Source organism: Bacillus rossius (genome assembly GCF_032445375.1).
Source record: "Bacillus rossius redtenbacheri isolate Brsri chromosome 4 unlocalized genomic scaffold, Brsri_v3 Brsri_v3_scf4_1, whole genome shotgun sequence".
In the NCBI taxonomy this organism is placed as follows: domain Eukaryota; kingdom Metazoa; phylum Arthropoda; class Insecta; order Phasmatodea; family Bacillidae; genus Bacillus; species Bacillus rossius.
The window spans coordinates 6899628-6922481 of record NW_026962010.1 but is presented as its reverse complement, the minus strand read 5'-3'; the positions used below and the strand labels follow the sequence as shown (position 1 = coordinate 6922481).

General features: G+C 37.7%; 1 protein-coding gene across 1 annotated transcript in view; it reads right to left on the bottom strand.

Annotated features, from left to right (window-relative positions):
• Positions 1-22854, bottom strand: part of LOC134541505 (syntaxin-binding protein 5) — a 366972-nt gene that overhangs the window by 12710 nt on the left and 331408 nt on the right. The window contains exon 21 of the mRNA XM_063385002.1: positions 2533-2628. Within this exon, the coding sequence (XP_063241072.1) occupies positions 2533-2628 (96 nt within the window). The remainder of the gene's footprint in view (positions 1-2532; positions 2629-22854) is intronic.

Genomic DNA, 22854 nt, shown 5'->3' with positions numbered 1-22854 from the left:
AGGAAGGTAGATTTAGTAAGCAATAAGGTTGCTACATCAAAAACATTTACATTCTTATTTATTTATATTTGATTATGCGAAGTTAAGTTAACGTGTCAAAGTTTTCATGCAATATATTCCACAATTTAAAAACTATGCTATGCTCACTGGTCACATTTTAATTTCAAGAAAAGTACGCGGCGACAACACTTAGCAGCAGCAGCGCAATTTCTTAATGCAAACTTTGGCGAGACCTGCTATCCGTGTTATCCGCATAAACCTTACGAGGAGTGCGGTGGGAAGGGAGTGGCCGCGACGGGCTGTGAAACTCTTCACGTTCACTCCCTGAAAATGTTCGGGACAGCTTAGTTGCTTGCTACGCCTCACATGTGGGAAGAAACAAAAAAAAAAAGCAATGGATGATTGTGCGAGCTGCTAAACATCAAACTGTAGGCCATGTGTTTGCATGATAGAACACTTATTTCAAACTTTTTCGATGGGTCTTTGCTGCGTATGAGAAAGGCCTTTCTATCTGAGCACTTGATTGTAGTGGCGTGTTGAACCTCCTGAATAACTCAAGTATTGTTGGGTAACGTTGGGGCATTTCAAGTCTGTGTGAGCGTCATCTAAGTGCTGATCCATGATCGACGCAGCTTGATTTTCGATACTGTTTTGAAAATTATGACTTGCAGTGTCCTCTCATAAGTCGAAAAATTCATGCTCGGGAGGTACTGTCTCTGTTGGAATGTGTCACTATCTTTACCGATATGCCAACCAGATTTTTATACATGCGGTTCTTGAAGATTAGAATTAATTTAGCTTCAGCTGAAATGTTAGTACATGGTAACCATTTATCAAATTTAGGAAATGAAAGGGCCGCAATTGCAGCATTTTCCCATTTAAAAGTGTTGGAATTTAAAAATTTGGTAAACAGTTGATCAAAACTATTTAAGTAGCCTTCTACGATCGGTCCACAGAAGCTTGTTGCTTCTTTATGTTGCTTCAAGAAATCTACGATTTTTTAATAAGTTCGACACAACGCTGTAAAAATTAATGACTGAAATCTGGAAAAAGAAAGAAAACGCTAAAGAGAGTAAATCTGACATGTTGGTCAGCCAGAGAGGACGCATGTAGAAGTTTGAGAGATTCTCGGCACCAAATCCTTCAAACTTTGGAACGTATGATTGTACCGAAAAGCCTGTAACCCAAAACGAAGCAGCGGGAATACTTTTAACTTTAGAAAAACTGGAAACCACTGTAATGGTTGTTGTGGAAAAATTTTTTTTTTGGAAGGAAAAACAAAGTGAATGTTCAAATTCAGGCCTTTACCGTAGATTTGATCAATGTTGCCAATCTTTACTTATTTCTTTGTAAGTTTTTCGTAGCTGAACGAGAATTTTTTTTAAGTATTTAGTGGAAAAAGCAATGCAATTAAGCGCCTCAAAGAAGTTTACAACCGGAAAGAAAAAAAAAGGTAAAACACCCGATGAAGAAATGAAAATGACTGTGTGTGATACTTTTAGGGTTAACACTTTTCTCGTCCTCATTGTAAGACTTGTATCCGAATCAGAAAAGTGGCAGGAGGCCTACAACAGTTTCAATTAAAAATGTGTATTTCTCACCAAAATAAGTGGATTGTTACCATCAAACATTACGGAAAAAGCTCTTTTCTTGTAAAAAAAAAATGTATCCTAATGACTTAGTTGAAGAATGCACACACTTTAAACGCTACCTTTCTTCTGAAAATGTTTTGATGAAACTAGATTCTAATTCATTGAAAAGTGTATCTTCGTTCCTTTGATTTTCTCATCTCGTATCAATGTCTGACTACCGAGAGGAAATATTACTAGATTACTATTGCACAATCATTTTAGGTACTAAAATTCAGGAACATACTATTCAAAGTAAATTAGGTCTTACATTAAACCACATTATCATAAGATGACCAACTGCACAAAGCTGCACTACAAAATAGCACAAACCAGTTAAGAGCTTAGAATAAAGGAAATGAAGTGCATACTGTCCCTGTTAACCTCCAACTTGAAGCAATGAACCGAGACACACTGTGCTTTCATGGAGAAACCAACCAACATTCCTGGCTGTCACTCAAATGACTGAGCTCTTGAATCAACTTGGTGATCTTCAAGCCTGGCACAGAAACAACAGGACACGGACGCTAAAGCCTGAAGCACGAGCAGCGACTGGTCAAGAGCTCTGACCGCCCTGGACTAATTACGAGGACGCGCCCCCGCCAGGTGTGTGTGTTACGGTCGGCCTAACATGTAGTATATTAGTTCTGACTTTGTTTACTTGTGTGAACATTTTAACATGGTTCATACTACCTATACATCAGGGAGTCCCAAGCTTTTTCAGTTCACAGCGCATTTAGTTTTAGTGTTTTGTCTCGGTCTGGTTGAAATATGTAGGGTAGATGCAATGATGCTAGATCAATAGTGCATGCGAAGTCACAATCCCCCACGATCCTCGCGCCCTAGGCTGCAGCCTAATTAGTTAATCAGGCCCTGAGCACGAGGCGTACTGAGGCGTACTCACGCGAACTCCGAGGAGACGGTGAACTTCTGCACCTCAGTGGGGGAGCAGAGGTACAGACCATGGCCCCGGTTGCTGAAGCAGAAGGTGCGAGCTATCCTGGAAAACGAGCCAGACTTGTTACCGACAGTCGCTCTCCACGAGTGCGCAGCAGTGGTGCCAACCTTAGCACTGGACTGCGTTACTACTTTAAATGCTTGTTTATATGGGATTTAAACTCATCAACTTTAACATAATTTTGGTTACCAAATTAACATTGCAATTACGTGATCTTTTAATGGCAGTGTTGGTTTAAAAATTATTTATTACATTCAGTGGAAACAAGCTACACCACACAGATTTAAATGTATTTGTATATTATAAACAAAAAAAAGTTATGCGACAAGCAATTTTGGCAGCATTTCATGCATGCTGAACTGCGAAGTCCATACATACAGAATAAAAAACCAATAGCTCTCGAATAATTGAAAAGGGAATTTTTTGGTACCAACAAAGAAAAAACAAAACTCTGGTAGAATTTTTAGTAAGTTTGGGCCAATAAAATTATTTAATACTATGAAATGTCTAATATTAGAAAAGGAAATGCAGTAAATTCAAAACTTTGACACTGAAAACTCTGAAGTTTACTAATACTATTTATGTTCTCCTTCGTATCCTATTACCATTAACCAATATAGTCTATTTAAATATGTAAAACTATGTAAATAAAATAACAATATGTATTGGTTTGGAAAACAGTCCGTGAAAAGAAAATTAAAGGGGTAGAATGTTTCAACACCAAAGTTATATATTTTTTCTAGTATATTAAATTAATTTTGACCCTAAGTCAAAGATGTGGATTCGAGACAGTATTTGTGATTCAAATTGGAGGTTTGAATTCCATAAAATTTATGTTTGATTCATCAGTAATGTTTATTGAACTTAATGAAACGAGATATATCAATAAATTAAAGTGTGGCATCAATACATTTCACTCTCAACTAGTAATACACCAAAAGAATTCAACAATTTTAAAAAAATAATTTATTTCTTAATAGATAATATAGTATGTACAACAGTCAAAACTTATGTATTACAAATTGCAATTTGTATCACATCATAATCTATTAAATAAAATAATATGTATCCAAGCAGATGGTATGAATTTATCTGTCCTTACAAAACAGTAAAAATAAATAAATAAATAAATAAATAAACACACCTTAAAAATCAGCAAATTCATTAAATACTATTTTCATTACATGAAAAAGTAATAAAATTATAAGTATAATTACACTAACATGCTAGCTCTTCAATTATAATTTTTAACTACGGGTCTACATGCCCAAAAATCAAGTAATATATTGTCCTCTGAGTAAAAATAATTTCAACAAAATATCAGAATAAACTGACCAGTACAGACTTGATACTTATAGAAAAATAATAATAAAAAATAAACAGCAGAATCAAATGAACTCACAAGCAGGCCATTTCTAATAATTTTTAATCATCAATCCTCATCTTTTTCTTAGCATCAGAACCTTCAGCACAAACACAATCTATACTAATATTATAAAGCTGAAGAGTTTGTTTGTTTGTTTGTTTGAACGCGCTAATCTCAGGAACCACTGGTCCGATTTGAAAAATTCTTTCAGTGTTGGATAGTACATTTATCGAGGAAGGATATAGACTATATTATATTATCAATAACATTAGGGATCCTTACTAAAAGTGCAATTTAGAATCAAATGCGTTGGAGGGGGTTAGATACAACATGCAGTACACGTACGAAGTGTGTGTTAATGCCGCAGGCGCTATTGCCTATTAACATTGTTGCCACGCACTAGATGCCTTATCATTCTTAATTTTCCCATACAAGTAAAAAAACACCAGTGTGATATTAACAACGAAGCAATCAGTACCCTCATAAGAGTTCAATTAGTATTTGAATACTTTTTATTACTTTAAATCGCAAACCTAAACTATTGTTTTTTTTCCTCTCTCTGTGTTTAATTGTTTTTTTATTGCCCTTTTTTTCAAGTATATATATTTTACAGACTTGAAACTTCACAGTAATGTTCCTTATGTTACGAAGGATGACATTTTCCGAAAATTAGATCCCATGGGTGGTTAAAACCAGGCAACAGTGGGTACTTTTTCTGCATGAGAACAGGATTTTGCATTGTTCATGCCTTCTGAGTCTCCATGGCAACGGGCATCGTGCGGAAGTGGCGTACCCACAAGGAGGGGCATGTATAATGAGCGGCGCAAGAGTGATCTGCCTGTAGACTGCCGTAGCGAAGTACGGGTACATCAGTTGTACGTTGCGTGCACGAGTCGGGAAACCATCGGTGCTATTCATTTTCTCTCCGGTACATTATACAGCATTATAATAAATTTTCACTGAATTTTTTTTTATTTACCATCACTGTAAATAGGAGATGCAGCTTAATTTTTTTCCATTAGTATAGCTGTGCAAAGACGGGTCGGGCAGCTAGTATATTTATATAAATTGTTCTGTTTATTCATTCTGAGGCCAGATTAATTGGGCACAGTGAAATTTCAATTTAAATTAGTTTAATTATTCATACAAATTTATACTTTTCTGTTACATGCTCTTGCTAAAAAAAATTTGTTTAAAATGTTTAAATAAATATACCAAATTATGATGAACCAGTTTCCTTTGTTTACTTTTTTTTAATTAGTGTGTCTCATCCATGAATTGCAGTAATAAGCATTTACTTTCTCTTTCTAATAAAGGTTTTGTAAAACTCTCTGGTCTTATTTTGACACGCGCTGTCGCAAATAAAGCCCGGAAAATTGAAATGAATACTTTGACAATGTAAAAGTTTTACTGTAAATGATCAATATCTATATCTGAAGATATCTGAGTAAGCTTTTACCTCGATTCATTTTGAGGGGGTGAAATTATTAAAAGAGTAAAATTTTAAACTCAATATTTTTTTTTTGCATAACTGAAGTTACTTATATTACATAACAGGTGCTCAAGCAATGGACAACAATGCACAAAAAGACATAAACCTAAATGCTTAATCACTAAGAACTGCAATGAGTAACAATAGGCTTTATCCATTGCTTTACAAATAACTGTTTTTAAAATGCACAAAGTTTATAAATTTTACTTAAGAAAATAGAAAATACAAGACCATAAATATTTTTTGTGCTCTTGTAAATGGACAGTTTGAACCACTGTCAGCTTATACGTCAGTGAAAAATGTAAAACTGCAGTTTTTATGATGAGATGTTTGTATTTTGTATGCAGCAAAAAGTGTTTACAGTTTAGATTTTCGATGTGTAAACATCTGCTCTCGGTATATGGCATTTAATACGAATAATTTTGTGAAAATGGGACTGAAGTCGATGAACGGAAACGTGTGAACACGATGGCGGACCCACGTGAAGCAACATAAACCCGTATATAGTCTCTGTCGTAAATGTTCGGGGACATATCAAATGTAACTTTATGATAGTAGTTTATAATAGCCGGTCTGGTACCAGGCTTCAGGCAGAGAACTGAGGATTGTCGGCGCCATCTTGGATTGTGACATCACGACGGCCATCGTGGATGACTTTGGCCTTGACCTTAACCCGGCGACCATCTTGAATCCAACAGATAAGATTCTGCTATTTTTTTTTCCACCATTATGTTTTCTAGAACTTTCCAACATTTTAAATTATGATGTCATCGTTGCAATTTTTGTAATGGCCGACATCTTGAAAATACGCAATTATTATCCGTAAAATTGGGAAAAAATTAAATATTTATAAACACAATTAAATAATCAAAAATTAAAAAAAATATATATATTAATTAAAAATTCTGTTATGTCATGGAGCTCAGAGTCCTCGGTTTAAACCCGGTGAGAGAAAAATAAAAATGACGACTGATACTTCGCTCACGGTGGCTGCTGACGGACTGACCTCCACCAGTAATACCTTTGCATATATGAAGTACCCTCCTCCCCCTCATTACCCCTCCCCCTTTCCAAAAAAATATTTTTTCATGGAATTTTCCACCTCCACCTCCTAACCCGTCCCAACCCGATTTCTAAAAAATATTACTTTTTTCCCTCGCAATTAACCCCAACCCCTTTTTCTACTAGAAATTGTCACCACTCCTCTTACCATGCTCCTTTCAGACATTCCCACAGAATTTGCTAACCCCCCTAAAAATAATTTTTGGGTAAGAGGGAGGGGTGGCAGTAGGAGGATTAAGGGATAGTTCATTTATGCAAAGATATTAGTGGTAGGGGTCAGTCTGTCAGCAGCCACCATAGAGGAAAGATAGTTCACAATTTTTATTTAGCCCTTACCAGGTTCAAACCGAAGACTCCAAGCTCCATGACGCAAGTGCGTTTAAAAAAAATATATTTTTTAATTGATTAATTAATTTCTTATAACTTTTGAAAAAATTCCAAATTTTTCTGATAATAATTACGGATATTCAAGATGGAGGTTGTAATAATTATTGCAATGGTGAAGTCATAATTCTAAATGTCGGAAATTACTAAAACAAAATGGCGGAATCCAAGTTAGCGGATCCAAACTGGCCGCCGGGATCAAGGTCAAGATCGTCCAAGATGGTCGCCGTGACGTCACAATCCAAGATAAACCTCAATTTTCAGCCTGAAACCTGGCGCCGGAACTGCTATTATGTACTATTTATGGTAGTGTAAATATCCTGGAATATGTTTGGTAAATTAAAACAGTCATAGTAAAAAGTTATTTCACTTTTAAAATATGTAATAAAACTGGTATTACAATGATTATAACACATAATCCCCATCTTAGTTCCCACAGGCTGAGTGGCACAGAGGCATATCACGCGCCAGGGGACCTCAAGGGACGTGGATCATATGTTGTCACTGGAGAAACTTGTTTTAATATTATATAATAATAATGTTGAATCAGTTCATTAATGTTACAGTTTGCTTGCAGGGAGTATTAACAGACTGATTTCAGTCGTTTAAGGAAAGACCAATATACAAACATATAATTAGTATTATAATATGTGGTTTAAAATGGTTCAGGTTAACATTTAATAATGCCATAGAAGTACAACTTCTAATGTGTGCGGGAACTTCAAAATAATAACTGTTTGGAGAACTTAAACAAGATGGACAGTAATGTAATAAAATTCCTTTTCGATGATCACGGCCGGAGATTTGGAGATTTTCAAAGTTTTTTTTTTTTTTTTTTTTTTTTTTTTGTAATTTTATTTTATGGGAGCAGTTACATGATGCTATCTGCGCATTATGGTGGCATGCAAATTTTCAAGTTTATTTGCAACATGAACAATATGAGAACACATGAATGTTCTCTTCACCGAGGTTAGATGTTCACACATCACTGATGAGTACTGAAAGGCTCGCTTATATATGTATAAGGTGCGTATGTGACGCCAGCTAGATAATTTTTATGAGTTTACAAACAATATGAACGGATTTGTTGGTGTGTGCCTACTAAGAATGTTGTGGTTTTTTGTCCTTCCATCCCTGCTTTTACCACCCCTGGTAGTTATGATTGGTCGTATCAAAAATTTATTTTGACAAATGTTTTGGTATTACTCTAACGAGATATAGTAACTTCATACGGATGCGGTATAATATTAAGTTACCGTATAGCTATTTTTTTCTGTTTAAAAAAAAAATACTCCTTATTTATACCCCTTTGGTCAGGATTCACCCATTAACAAACTCTAATGAGATTTTCTATTACCATAGTTTATGTATATACAAACTTTTGAGCAGACTACGGTTTTGGGCTCAATGCACCATGAAACGAAAAAAGTAAAAACTCTTTGGATGTCGCACCATGGTAACGGCTACAATAAGGTAGTCTTTCTTAGAAATCTACCAAAAATTTATAAAATGGTTAAAAATGATTAAGATTTCTAGACATCAAGCAGAAGGAAATTCGCCTAATCAATGTTTCTCAGCTGTCTCAAGTTATAGTAATCGTCTAAGTAATGAATCTCCTCGTTTAATATGTTGTACAGGCAGTCGCTGTTTTCTGTATAATGCGGGATCCTCACTCACAATCAAAAGAGAAGGAGGGCTTAGCTAGACACCAAGGAGAAAAACAAGTTCGTCTTGCATGATAGTGATTCTCAGCCATCTTAAAGCATAGTATTTGACTGAGTAATGACACATTTTTGTTTGAATTCTACCTAATAAAATTATTGTTAGTGCTGATTTAGTAAGAGAAATTCACTGATGAAATTCACTGATTAAATGAAACTCTAAATAAAATCATAAAGTAAAAAAATTTCATGCAAAGATTGATTCCTCAGAAATAACCAGAAGCACTCGGAGAAAATAGGCAGAAGTCTCACCAATAACCTGGAGCACACGGAGAATACTGATACAATGTCGTCATGAATGAGCAAAAGAATTTTGGGGAACCAACAAAATATTGACAGGAATAATCCTGAGCACACAGAGAAAACCATAAAAAATAATTTGCAGGAATCATCAAGAGCACATGGAGAAAACTAATGCACATTTTCCTAAATCAAGATCAGTGAATCAAAATAAAAATATGAAGGAAAATGGAAAAATAAATAAATTACAAAAAATAAAATAATTACAAAAAATTACAAAAAAATCTTGCTTGTGCTAGAACTCTATCATTGCCGAACAAAGAAGAAGTTCACAAGCTGACAGAAGCTGGTCAGAGCTGTGATGGTTCGAATCACAGCGCTTCCAATGTATTTTGTAGTTTTGTATAAAAAATTACATTTAATATGTCAATAAGGACAACAACAGCATTAGCAGGTAATGGAATATCGACCTTATGTGCATGAGACACAGCCATGCTGGCACTCTCTAGGAACAAACAGCAAAAACAAAGATGATGGAATCCAATATGGCGGCCTCCGGCAGAACGGAAAAACCAAGATGGCGGCCGCGACATTATCCAAGATGGCGGTCTCCAGCAGACGAAAACAAGATGGCGAACATAATGTCAGAATCGAAAAAAGTGGCTGTGACTTCAAACCCAAGATGGCGGACATGTTATTAGAATTCAAGATGGCTACCGTAACGTAAATTTCAGCGTTCGGAGATTGGGGCACTCAATGACAATATGGTGGAATTCAAGATGGGGACTGAGGTCAAAGGTCAAGGTAAAGGTCATTGACTCCACCACCACACTCAGACTCCAGATAATAGTTAAAAAGTAGTTTACATATATTTTTATAAGTTTTCTATTGAGTGGCTTTTTTTTAAGTAAATACACAAGTGGTTTCCCTGTGATTATTTTTTTGAATCTTGTGTTAATAAGGTGATTTTTATGTATTACGTTTCTAGAACGATGGACAGTTTTTTTTTTCACTTAGAGAAAGTTAGAAAGACAAGGCACGCGATGCATGAGTGCTAGACATCACATCTGGTGTTAGAGAGAGACAGAGAACCAGGAGAAAGACTTGAAGCCGGGGAATCCCGTAAGAAGAATACCTGTAACTAAATGGAAGGCTGCTTTTTTCGGGGAAGTCTCCAGTTATATATATATTTTTAAGTTTCATAAATGTTTTGTAGAGTGTTTTGTGTGGCTATCACCGCTCGGATGTTGTCACGTGAGATCGCGCTGGTTGTTGTGAGATCTGGGTGAAGACACTTGGTCCGGGATGCACCGAGAAATAACTATTTTTGACATTTAATTTGAATTCCCTTCAACCCCAGGCGTCGGCAGAAGCCAATCACGCAATAGTGAACTTTTTTAATTTTTTCCAAGAATATGTGTTTCCTTGGTAGCGCTTTGTGTTCAGAAGCGACCACGGAACATTGTTGTCGATTAGAAATAGATAGCAGTGCTTTTAAAAATTTCTCAGCTCTTATTAACATCGAAATGCAAGTTTTTTTTTCTCGGCAGAGCGATGAGTAACCAGGGAGTGAAACCTTAACGTAAAAGTGAAATATGTGAAAGTTTCGGTAAAATTTACTATCCAGAAATGTAGCTACAAAATATTTTATTTTTAAGTGAAACCCTAAATTCAAATAACATTCATAACTTAAATTTTTGTGGACCTTAACTTCTTCCAATCTGTGTTATTCTGTTAAGGATAGGATGATGATAGGAAAAGTAGGAAACTAATGGGAATGTTTCAAGTTTAATGTGCCTCGAAAAAGTCAAATCGAAGGTTGTTCCAATCGAGTGGAAGAGAGATAGATGCGGCGCAAGCATACAATGAGCGTAATGGGACACAGCGTAACGGGACAATGTGCGTTACAGGACACTTTTTCGTGCGTGCAGCCAGCGTTCATCAATTTATTAGACGTCACGTCAATAAAAAAAAAATTGAAAAATCCTAATTTCTGGAACTCATAAAACTTAAAACTAATACACCTTAAACTAGAAGCTCAAAACACTGCTAAAACTACATTCTCAAGCAACATTTACTTTTCCACAAACACTTTGCAAATTAATTTTACTACTGTAGATATTTATGCTGTGCGAGCAAAACTCGACAAGCAAGTACATTGGTCAATTTATTCTGCATACAAAAAATCCTAAAAAGCAAAATAATTACATAATTAAAGTGTAATAGTCTATGAAACAAATAGCAACCACGTAAAATGAAGAAAATGTTCAAGGCAAAATTACAACTAAACAGTACATTCTAAACCAACTAAATTAGAAATTATTAAATATTTTTAATGTAATTAGACTTTACCCAATTAAAATTCACACCAATAAACTAGTTACACACACACAGTAAAAACCATGAAAGCTATGTCAGTTTTATGTACAATGTCACATATAACAGGTTACAGTAGAAAAATTTACGACACAATTTTGATATCGTGTAAATCCACCACAATTAAAATTAAACACCAGTTTGAAAAAAAAAAACATATATATACATACGAATGACAAAGCACAGAAAATGGGAATAATATTGGCATGTAAGGTCATGGAAGGATGCTTCACAGAAAATTAAATTAAATTAGGCAGAACTAAAAAAACAAAAACAAAGAAACAGCACAGAGACTGCAGCACGGCACAAATAGCACTTAGCCACAGAAGAACGGAGAAACAGACAGATGGAGGAAGATGGAGGGGAGGGGGGAAGTGTCTCAGGGGAATGTCGACAGCGGACAGTGAGTGATGGCCCGGTGGCTAGCTTCTCCCAGAACTCACAGAATGCAGCAAAACTTTCACTTTTTGTGCCAATAAAAAAAAAAAAAAATTTTCAAATTTTCTCTTGATAATAGTATTCTGAAATAAAATTAAAATATTGGTTTGGGTGTAAAAAATAAAGGTTCGGACATTAGGTTAGCTAAATACATTTCGAGAAAAGTGGCTATTTAGTAATTGAAGCATGTTACATATTTATGACGACCACTAATAAATCAGATTCACTGAAAGACTAGCAACAACATCCTACACAAAATCGTTTCACTAGTGTTTTAACGTCAGATACAGAAGCTGAAGTAATCTTGACCTAAAGCAAGTACATTATATTTCGCTAAGTTTACTGAAACAAACTTTGTTTAGAAAAAAAATATATTTTATAAATTGACCTCACCCAGTTCGAACCAAGGACTTCAAAGCCCGTAGCGTACAAAATACGTTTCAAAATTTTTTAAATGTTTAAATGGAACTGAGGTGTAGAATTTCACTCTAGGTATCACATTGTAGTCGTGATGAGGGCCCAAGATCCAGGATCAACGGCTTGAATTAAAATTTTGCGAGTAGTTTTCAGCCACTCCCTGGACATTTCAAGCCTCCGACATTTGGGAACCGAAACGGAAAATTTTCTCTCAAAATGAAAATTTTTCATTTAAAAAGGGGAAATTTTGCGACATTAATTACTTTTGAGGTTTTTTTTTAGGAAAAAAATATGAGAAATTGTCACCAAAATTAAAAATGGCTGTCGGTATTTGACCATCATGAACGTAATTCTGAAAATTAGACTCGACATACTATTTACACATTACTCATATAGTTTGCTTTTTAATGTCCTGGTTTTGCATGCTGGCTAGCCACAGCTAGCCAACTGGCCAACAAGTCTGAAGTTTGCGCTCTCATTTTCCATTAATAACTCATTAGTTCAAACATAACTGTAAAGTTGGAAATGTCGTGCAGTTACACACAGAGGCTTAGGCTGTTCAAGTGGTCCAAAAAACCGTCCATACTTCAGAATGGCTTCAAACTAATATTTCACTCACAATGCAGCAGATTCCCGAAAACTCGGCACTCGATAATCCGGCAGTCCGGATAACTCGGCCACACCCTGGCAGGGCGACCAATCACCGCGACTAAACCCCCCTGCCCCCCCCCCCCGGCGCTGGCGCGCTCAGCCGTGCAGTCTGCTAGCAGCCTCTACTCGGGTGTCAGTGTCAGGGGTGTGTGTGTGTCACTGAGGCGGGACTGGCTGGTGCTTCTAGCGCGGTGTCTCCTCTGGACTGGCGCGTAGTCTTCTCGTCGTGCGTATGAGCGGTGACCGTAACATTATATGACAGAGAAATGAAGATAAAGGTGTAATGCAAGTCCCTCAATTGCTTACAAGAATCTGTACTGGTTATTTTACGCCTAAAAATTACTCTGAAAACATGCGTTTTAGCCATTTTAACTCTTCTGAAAATACAGTTTAAAAACTGAATCCGAAATCAAAAGTACTTTTCGGCCCTCAGCGAACTCTTAAATGCTTTTTCGTAAGCAGACCTCACTCGGAAATCGCGTTATTTTCCCTGAAGCTGTGCGCACCGTGTAGGCGGGGGCCTTAACAGCGTGGCGCAGCTCCATGCTAGTGGCTGTACGTGCTGTGTTGTTCAGAGCTGCTTCCCCGCTGCGAGGGCAAGTGAACTCATCCATGGAGCAACAGTTGCGGGCATTAGAGAGAAAGTGTCAGTGCAGTGGATAAGGACTTGGGAGTCGGCAAAAGTACGATTGGAGACTGGAAGAAGAAGAAGCGGACGGAAATCGAGTCGTGATGAGTTAAGAGAATGTGTGCAGAAACATCGAAAGAAAGGAAAGGTATGAAGGAAAAAGACTTTAATGGGGTAAATGAAGAAACTTTACATTTGGTTTCGCCAAACAAGAGAAAAGTACATGTGAATTAGTTGGCCAATCTTGCAAGAGAAGGCCTTGAAATTTTATGAAGAATTTTAAAAAGAAGACGATTCTAAATTAGTCGCTATCACTGGCTGGCTTGGTCGCTGGGAGAAACGCATTGCAGTTTGGCAGCTTAGTAGTTGTGGGGGAAAACTATCTGGGTACAAGGAGGTTATGTCTCGGTTTAAGGAACACTTTCAGAAATGTATCGAAGTTGAAGGTTTGATCAGAGAGCAATTGTACAATTGTGATGAAACAGGGTTAAATTATAAACTGTTACCAGTGAAAAGTCTTGCTTTCAAGGAGGAACAGTCAGACCCAGGTTTTAGAAAGAGAATGAGAGAATAACAATCCTAGCATGCAGTAAAGCAACATATGAGTATAAATTAAACTTGGTCTCATAAGAAAAAAAAAGCCATGTGGGTTCAAGCACATTGAAATGTATAAACTTTCAGTTTGATAACGAAACCAGTCGCATGTCTGGATGAGCTATGCAATTTTCAAATAATGATTCCATGAAGTATTTGTTCCATTGGTTGAGCATTTTATAAAATATAAAAACCTGAAAAGAAAGGCTATTCTGATTTTGGACAAAATATCTTCGCACCCAGACACTGAAGAGTTTAAAATTGGGGGCATACGATCAATGTCTTTATATTTGAGAATGAGTGCACACTGCCGAGACTGAGTGAGTTTCATATTTGAGATATAGTGCACACTGTCGAGACTGAGTGAGTTTCATATTTGAGATGTAGTGCACACTGCCGAGACTGAGTGAGTTTCATATTTGAGAATGAGTGCACACTGCCGAGACTGAGTGAGTTTCATATTTGAGATGTAGTGCACACTGCCGAGACTGAGTGAGTTTCATATTTGAGATGTAGTGCACACCGTCGAGACTGAGTGAGTTTCATATTTGAGATGTAGTGCACACTGCCGAGACTGAGTGAGTTTCATATTTGAGATATAGTGCACACTGTCGAGACTGAGTGAGTTTCATATTTGAGATGTAGTGCACACCGTCGAGACTGAGTGAGTTTCATATTTGAGATGTAGTGCACACCGTCGAGACTGAGTGAGTTTCATATTTGAGATGTAGTGCACACTGCCGAGACTGAGTGAGTTTCATATTTGAGATGTAGTGCACACCGTTGAGACTGAGTGAGTTTCATATTTGAGATGTAGTGCACACTGTCGAGACTGAGTGAGTTTCATATTTGAGATGTAGTGCACACTGCCGAGACTGAGTGAGTTTCATATTTGAGATGTAGTGCACACTGCCGAGACTGAGTGAGTTTCATATTTGAGATGTAGTGCACACCGTCGAGACTGAGTGAGTTTCATATTTGAGATGTAGTGCACACTGTCGAGACTGAGTGAGTTTCATATTTGAGATGTAGTGCACACTGCCGAGACTGAGTGAGTTTCATATTTGAGATGTAGTGCACACCGTCGAGACTGAGTGAGTTTCATATTTGAGATGTAGTGCACACTGTCGAGACTGAGTGAGTTTCATATTTGAGATGTAGTGCACACTGCCGAGACTGAGTGAGTTTCATATTTGAGATGTAGTGCACACTGCCGAGACTGAGTGAGTTTCTTGTTTGAGATGTAGTACCTTCGTGTCCGCATCACCTGCATGCCGCTGCTCATCTGGCGTTTTTGAAAATATTCCGAGTTATTTGAAGTTATTATGGTGACGTTAATATAAAATGGCACCTTGGAAAAAATATTTGACTCGAAAATAATTAATTGTTTTGCTTGCATCAAACAATGTTGATGAAATTGTTGTTCTGCCCGGTGTAGTCCAATGCACGTGACAACTAACTCTACATTCCCCCCTCTCCCGTGATGGGTGTGTGTATAGCACGGACAACCAATGTACATACTAGCGATGTTCTTTTTCTTCTGGGGAATGAATGGTAAGATAGAAACAGACGATGTGAGATTTCAGTCATCTCGGAATATAGTGTGAAACAATCTATACAAATACACAAACTAAAATAATAAAACAACTATTTACAGCATATGTACAGAAACTTAAATCAATATGAAGGACAAAGTACACGAAAATTAGTAAAACAATTATGTAAATGTATCAATTTTAATCATTAATTTAAAACTTTTACTTCCACTAACTGTAATAACAAGAAAAGGTAATATATTTTAAAAACATCACTCACACAGCAATGTTATGAAAAATTTTTACTTATTCTCTTAAAATTTTGTTAGAATATATATTAAATATTATCCATCTTGCTGGCACACAAAAAATCTAAATGAAATAAATATGTCAATACGAACTTATTACGTAGATTTCGAAGCCGTTACCATGGTGCTACTCCCGGAAAATTTTTATGTAGTTCAAGGTCGATAGACCCTATAACCATCGTTAAATCCAAAAGTTATATATGTATTTCTATATCTATATACATATATCACATTTTTATGGACACTATAGCTGCCGTAATTTTTCACAAATCACTTCCAAACTGATCATAAAATATAAACATGGAAAATCTCGGTCAAGTTCGTTAATAGGGAACGTATTTTGGAAAACAGAATAATCAGATAATCACTAAAACCTCCATAGTATGACAAATTTCGCATCCGTTCGAATGTATTATAACTGGTAGTAGTAATAACAGCAACTCTTGTCTAAATACATTTTTGAAAAGACCAACCATAACAGCAAGGGGTGGGTAAAACTAGGGTTGGAGAAAAAACAATTCTAATTCCCTTAGTAGGTACACCATCAGGTCCGTTCAAATTGTTTGCAAATTGTATAATTTTTATCTAAAACTTTTGTCTGAAACAACTTTTGATGTAATGAACCATTGCAACAATGAGTTGAAAAAAAACAGGGGCAGAATTTAAAAAAAATATATAATTTCTGTACCACACACACACTATTAAATCCATTCTTATTTATTGCAAAACCTTCGTTTGAAATAATATTTTAAACGACCAAATATTATAGTAAGAGGTAAAAAAAAGGGAAGAAAGACAATAAATTTCATGACTCCCTTAGAAGGCACGCATATTTTGGATATAACCAACCATTGCTGAAATGGATGAAATAAACAAGGGGTGGACTAGAAAAATAAATAAAACTCCTGTACCATGTACATTATTGAATCTGTTCTTATTTATTTTAAATTCCTAAATTTGGTCTAAATCTAATTTTTATTTAACAAACTGTTACTGCAAGGGTTGTGAATAACAAATGTTTTAAGAAGAAAAAAAAAATAGTCGATACACTATCAAATCTGTAATAATTTATTGTAAAAAAACTCTAAACATGTTATTTCAAGTAATAGTAAATATCTATTATGGTATTGTATCTAATGTAAAATATACATCTCTACATTATCATTTATTAATTTCCCAAAGTTAGTTTGTAAAATATTATGTATGACTTTAGATTTTCTAACTTAATATTATATTAGAATTGGCACATATTTTTGTACATTTCAACCTGTGAACGTTTTTGAAGGGGCTATTTCTGTGAATACATTTAATCACAAAATTATTATATTAAAATAATGTTAAATTCATTCAGTCATAGAATAATTTATAAAGTAATGCTAAAACAAATCTTTGCAAAGTAAATTTGTTTTCTAAGAAAAAAACTATTGCTTTATTAGCTATATTATTGTTAAAGAACGTGAGCAAGGCCACGACATGCGCAGGTGCAGAGCTGGCTGGCGGCTGCCGTAATATGAGATGTGCCGTGCGCACCTGGGTCGCCGATTTATCTCCCTCCGCTCCCCGCGCGGCACTGTTAGTTTGACATCCGAAACCTGCCAGCTGCGGAGTTACCCGAGCCGCCGACACGTGTTTTCGAGATATTTCTGCCGTCGGGACGGCTCGCGATGACGCGACTGGCCCCGGCCGCTCTCGTGAGTTCTGGAATTGCGCCGGGGCCTATATATATGCCCGAGGACATCAGGGTAGAGAGTCAGTGGAGTTCAGAGAGAGAGAGAAATCAGGCGGGAGCCTTCCCGCGGCGGAGTTTCCGGGCGATAGAGACGCGGGCGCGGCGGAGTCCCGAGCGAAGTTGCGAGCGAGGAGTTGAGCGGACCTCGGCGAAGGGGAAGTGCGACGGCGGCGGCGGAGTGCGGCGGAGACCCACGAGGGGTGCTGCGGCGAGAGTTGCGCCAGAGGTGCGGCCCAGCGAGGTGTGCGGAACGAGTGACTGGGGAATAGACCTTTCTTTATGTGTAATTAATTATTTGCCTTTTTAGAAGATTTTTGTAAGTAACATAAGTAGTAGCAATAAATAAAACTGTGTAGTGTAATAAAATCTTAAATTGGGCTATCCTTTACGAACCCGCGGTAAATCGTAACATTATTAATGGAAACAGTAACTTATTTCTTTTTTCGTGATTATTTTATGAATATAGATGTTATAAAAAAAGACTAGAAAAAGGTTTTTAAAGTCACCCGAGAGCCTTACGTGATTTCGCCAGGCTAGTGTTAGCCATCATTTTTCTTTCCCACTTGGGCCACGAACACAATAATAAGTAACACTGTCCAGCTTTGTGACCGAGATCGCTTTTCACAACATCCTCCCAGGGCAGCCCACTTCCCAGAGCTCAGCTTAGGTTAGCAGCTCCAGCCATGCACCATTCTAATCTCTAATGTACTGGGGCTATCGGTCACGTATCGGCGTCCGGCCAACTAAATTTCTCACGAGCCAGCAGATGCCCCCTTCCCTCTTTTCCACGAACTCCAGCCAAGGCACTGACCGGGTGTTTAGTCCCCGCTCCCGGCGAGCCTAAATCAAGGTCTTCTCGCTGGCCGGCGAATAGCCTGCTTTCGCCATCTCGCGGCGAAGATCCCAACTTCATCACTCTAGTTCGGTGCTAGAGCGAGGCCTTTAGCGGCCGTCAACACACCTCTCCCCATTTCCCTTTTTGCCCGACAGAGCGCGCACAAGCTGGTCCCATGAGGGCCAGGCTTACACTAGTCCCTCTTGTGGGACTGTTGCGAACTAACCCCGAGTGTTTTCCCCGCACAGCGACGGAGCGCATTGCTTTAGCGCGAGTGACTTCTGATGCCCCTTTAAGTTAGGCTACCAGCCACCTTCGTTATTTTCTTTTTCTCGGCGCAACCTCCAGCCAATCAAAGGCCAGTTCCCCCACTTCCTAGGCCTTCGGGCCCCTAACACAAGTTCTTAACTACATGCAACCCTAAAGATTGATTGATTCATACTTCTTTCACTGTGGTCGCATCTCACCGGTGCTTTACCCGCAACTCTATTTGGAGCCAGTCTCGCCGCGACTAACTTAAAGGATGTGATCCCTAGAGTCTGGGAGTGATCCCTAGTTGTTTTATTTTCTAGATTGCTAGTAATTTTAGTTCGCATTTCTAGGTAATCTCGTAGAATGACTCGCGCGTGGCTGCCAGCACTCCTGCAGCTTCCGAGGGAGCGATTTTCTTCATTCCACGCCCAGACTGGTAGGTGGGAAATTCAACAACCTTTTGCCTATAGTTGGCTCTCTATTTAACTTTCGCCCTAACTTCTCGATTCTTGTTGCTTCGCACTTTTATTTCTACTCTTGACCACTGGACCTCCCTTTTCGCTTGGTTCCAGTGGAGTCCAAGAGATGGAGAAAGAGTGCAGGGTTTACCCCGGCTCAAGCCCACCCCTGAAGTAAACTACATTTACACCTTTCCCTCTGGGATGGATTCTAGGAGTCTCTACTGCTTCTAGTTCTTTGTAAAAACATGATTATGTCAAAGGTGAATTTTAAATGTATATTCCAGGAAAAGTAATTATCCATTTGTAATCTATACGTTTAAACGGCCAGGGTCCCATTAATTCTGATGTGTGTAATTTTTAATACCTGATATTATCAAAAGAAAATAATGAAAAATATAACTAACCATAAAAAGGATAAGTTTTAAGCAAACATATCCTTTTTTTATTTATTACTTCAAATACGATCCATTTTCTACTTCCTATTGTGAGAAGTAATTTCATTTTTTTAATGTTTCTCCCTTATGTACCGCTGAGTATACTGTAGTATGTTTTTCCCACTTAAAGCAGCTTCCGGGGATTTTATAACTTTAGTTTAAGGTTTCTTTAACGAAACAAGGGTAGTAACACTGCAAACCATTATTTTGAGTGTTTGAAAAATCACCTATTGTAAAAAAAAAGTTTCCTACTCTGCTTTTGCTGCATTCTGTGCTGTAACCCTAGCATGGCAAATGTTCCAAAGTAACCAGAACTGATCTCAGAAATGTACTTTTTGTGGAATGTGTATGATGTGTTCATGTTGGATCATAGCAAGTTCAAGGTTTCAAAGCGCTGCAAAATCTGCTAACAACAACATTCCAATTAGAGTAAGTGCATCAAATATCTAGAGATGAAAAGTACTTGATTTAAAAACACACGGCCAAGTACACAACAACAACAAAATCATGCCACATGACAAAACAAATTATGCAAAGGACAAATATGCTTTCATAAATACTATCTACACTTCTTTCGTCAAAGTGCCACGGTGCTGCACTTTGACTATTGTCAAATGCAAAAGAACCGTTTCCACAGATATTCAACCAACACTAGAGTGAGTAACACTATCAGGTATCCAGCGCATCTATAAGATGCTTGGAAACATTTACAAGGCAAGCAGTAAGTTACGAAGAGAGTTTGTACACATATATCATTTCACTCTTCTGGAGTAAAAACTAAGATAAAATTGAGAAATCGCTGCAAAAGTGATTACTTATCACAATGTGAAGCACCTTTGGTGATATTTTAACTGTAGATATACGAGATAGATTAAACCAATTCGTCTAGATGTTTAAATGTAAAATAAAGAAAGCAGTAAGAATAAATAGTCCATAATAACACCTCTAAACTCTATCAATATTGTAAAGCATAAACAAACAGGTACCAGGTTTCAAAATTTTAACAAGAAAAAAAAAACCAAAATATATGTTAAAGAAAAAGTCAACTGATATTATGCAAAGTAAGTCGTCCAAGATATTACGAATTTTTGACTATAATATTCCATTAATTGAAAATAATAAGTACAGTAATTATAAACAAAATGTATAAGTATTTAAAATTAAGTATAAATCTCAATTGTAGAGCACAAAAGCAACATACGTAACTCGAGTGTGGTGTCAAGTGTAGCTGAGTTGTAAAGCTTAGCTAACTTTGGAGCATTGGGATGGATGGAGAGAACCTGGCAAGGACTGGGGTTTACGTGAATGGAGCAGTTTAGGTAAGCAAGGTAAAAGGTATCAGGTACACAGACATTTTATTCCAACAAGAAATCATAACATGAGGTTACTGATGAAGTTAAGTCGATACAAATACAATAATCAAAAACAATGATTCTAGACAAAACGGGCTTCAAGGGTAAGCCGGCTACACAGTGTAAGCGTTCCCATTATACAACGCGCCAAGTATGCATTACAATTCAAACTTATTTACTTTTACAAACTGCTGCAAGGTGCAGTTACAATTACGGAAAAGCGTTACATTGACAAAACTACTGCAAAGTGCAGTTACATTTAAAGAAAATTGTTACATTAATAAGAAAAGATCAAATACGTGAGACAACGTCTCAGGGGAAGATAGTTACCAATAAAAATACTAAGTTTCCAGTTAAGTTACGTTAAAACATTAATCCAAACAGAATAATTTTTAAGGTGACGGCCGAAAGGGAATTTACAAATATATGACTCTACATTAAGGCAAGGGCCACCGCCTCACAGACAAATCAAACCAACTTACATATTTCCCCTGAGGTCGCACACACACGTAGTTCTAACTGAACCTAATCGACTACATGCTCGTAGATTACAACGCTGACAACCGAGCCTGACAAAAATCAAGAAAGAAAAAGCTCCTGACCAATTTACAACTCTTTTTATAACATTGCGCCGCAGCGCGCGCATGTGCCAATCCACAAGGGGGGGGTGAACGAGTAGACATAGAACCACTAGGAGGGGAGGGGAGGGAAGGGAGGGAGAAGGAGGAGGGGAGCGGAGTGCCGGAGGCCGATGCGGCGCGCACAGTTCAACTCGCTACAGAGTGGTAGGAGAGGAGGAGATCAGTGCAGGGCTTGTGATGGCAGAGGGAGACTGAACATGTAGTGACAACAGACCGGACCGCCCACGCATGGCCTACAGACATGGTCGGCACAGGCCCCACGCAAACCCTCTTACCACAGACACTTCTGATGCTCTAGTGTCCACCCCCATTTATTATGAGACTTAAATGTAATTTATTCCACTATTGATTCACAAAAACCAAGTTGATTCAAGCCCATCAACAGTACTGGATACACATAAGATATGTGTAGTATCTTTGGGCTTACAATGTACAAACTACACAGCAGTCTGTTTGGCCGTGAGCCACCAGCCTCCATCCCGGAACTGCGTGTCCGGACGTGCGTTGCCAACCTGGCAGCGCATAATATACCACAATACGTTAAAGGCCATTGTAAAGTTTTTAGCTACGCATGACTTGGCTTCCAGAGGGCCTCATAGAGAGTGTTCCTCTCAAATAACAATTTATTATTTTTTTAATTTGGTTAAATTAATTGCACGATTCTACCCAACCATTTGAGATCACTTGCTCCAAGACACAAACAAGACATGTGCCAAAAAACCACAACCTCATAAAAAATATTCAGAATGAATGTTTTGAGGTAATGACCAATCTTGCTAAGGCTGGAACAGTAGATGATGTATTAAATAACGAGAACTACGCCAACATTCTGGACTGCAATGGTTGATATTGATCGTATTGAAAATCTATCTATCATTCTCAGAAAAACAAACCAATAAATACCGCACAAAAATAAGAACATTTTGTATAACTGGTAGCTGTATAAAAAGCTACTGGTGAGAATCTGGCCAACTATGTAATAAACAAAGTGGAGGAGTTAAGCCTGCTCCTTTTCAGTTTTCGGTCGAAATTTACGATCATGGCGGTCAGGGGCGTAGCCGGGGGGGGGGGAGGAGGGGGGGAGGGGGAGTTAGGGGTTCTAACCCCCCCCCCCCCCCTTAAGACCCCATTTTTTCTTATCTGAAAGCAGGTTAGCTAAAAGCCTGGGTGTCTTACTGCTATCACCGGCCACTGCACTGGAGGGGAAGAGTAAGCGAGCCCTACCGATTCTCCTTCCCTTCCCCTACCCGTGTCGCGAGCAGAAGCTATAAGGTTGTGACGCCGTGACGGGTCCCAAGCTTTCAAATATCTTACACCTGTTGTATTTAACCAGCGCGATAATTATAAGCAGG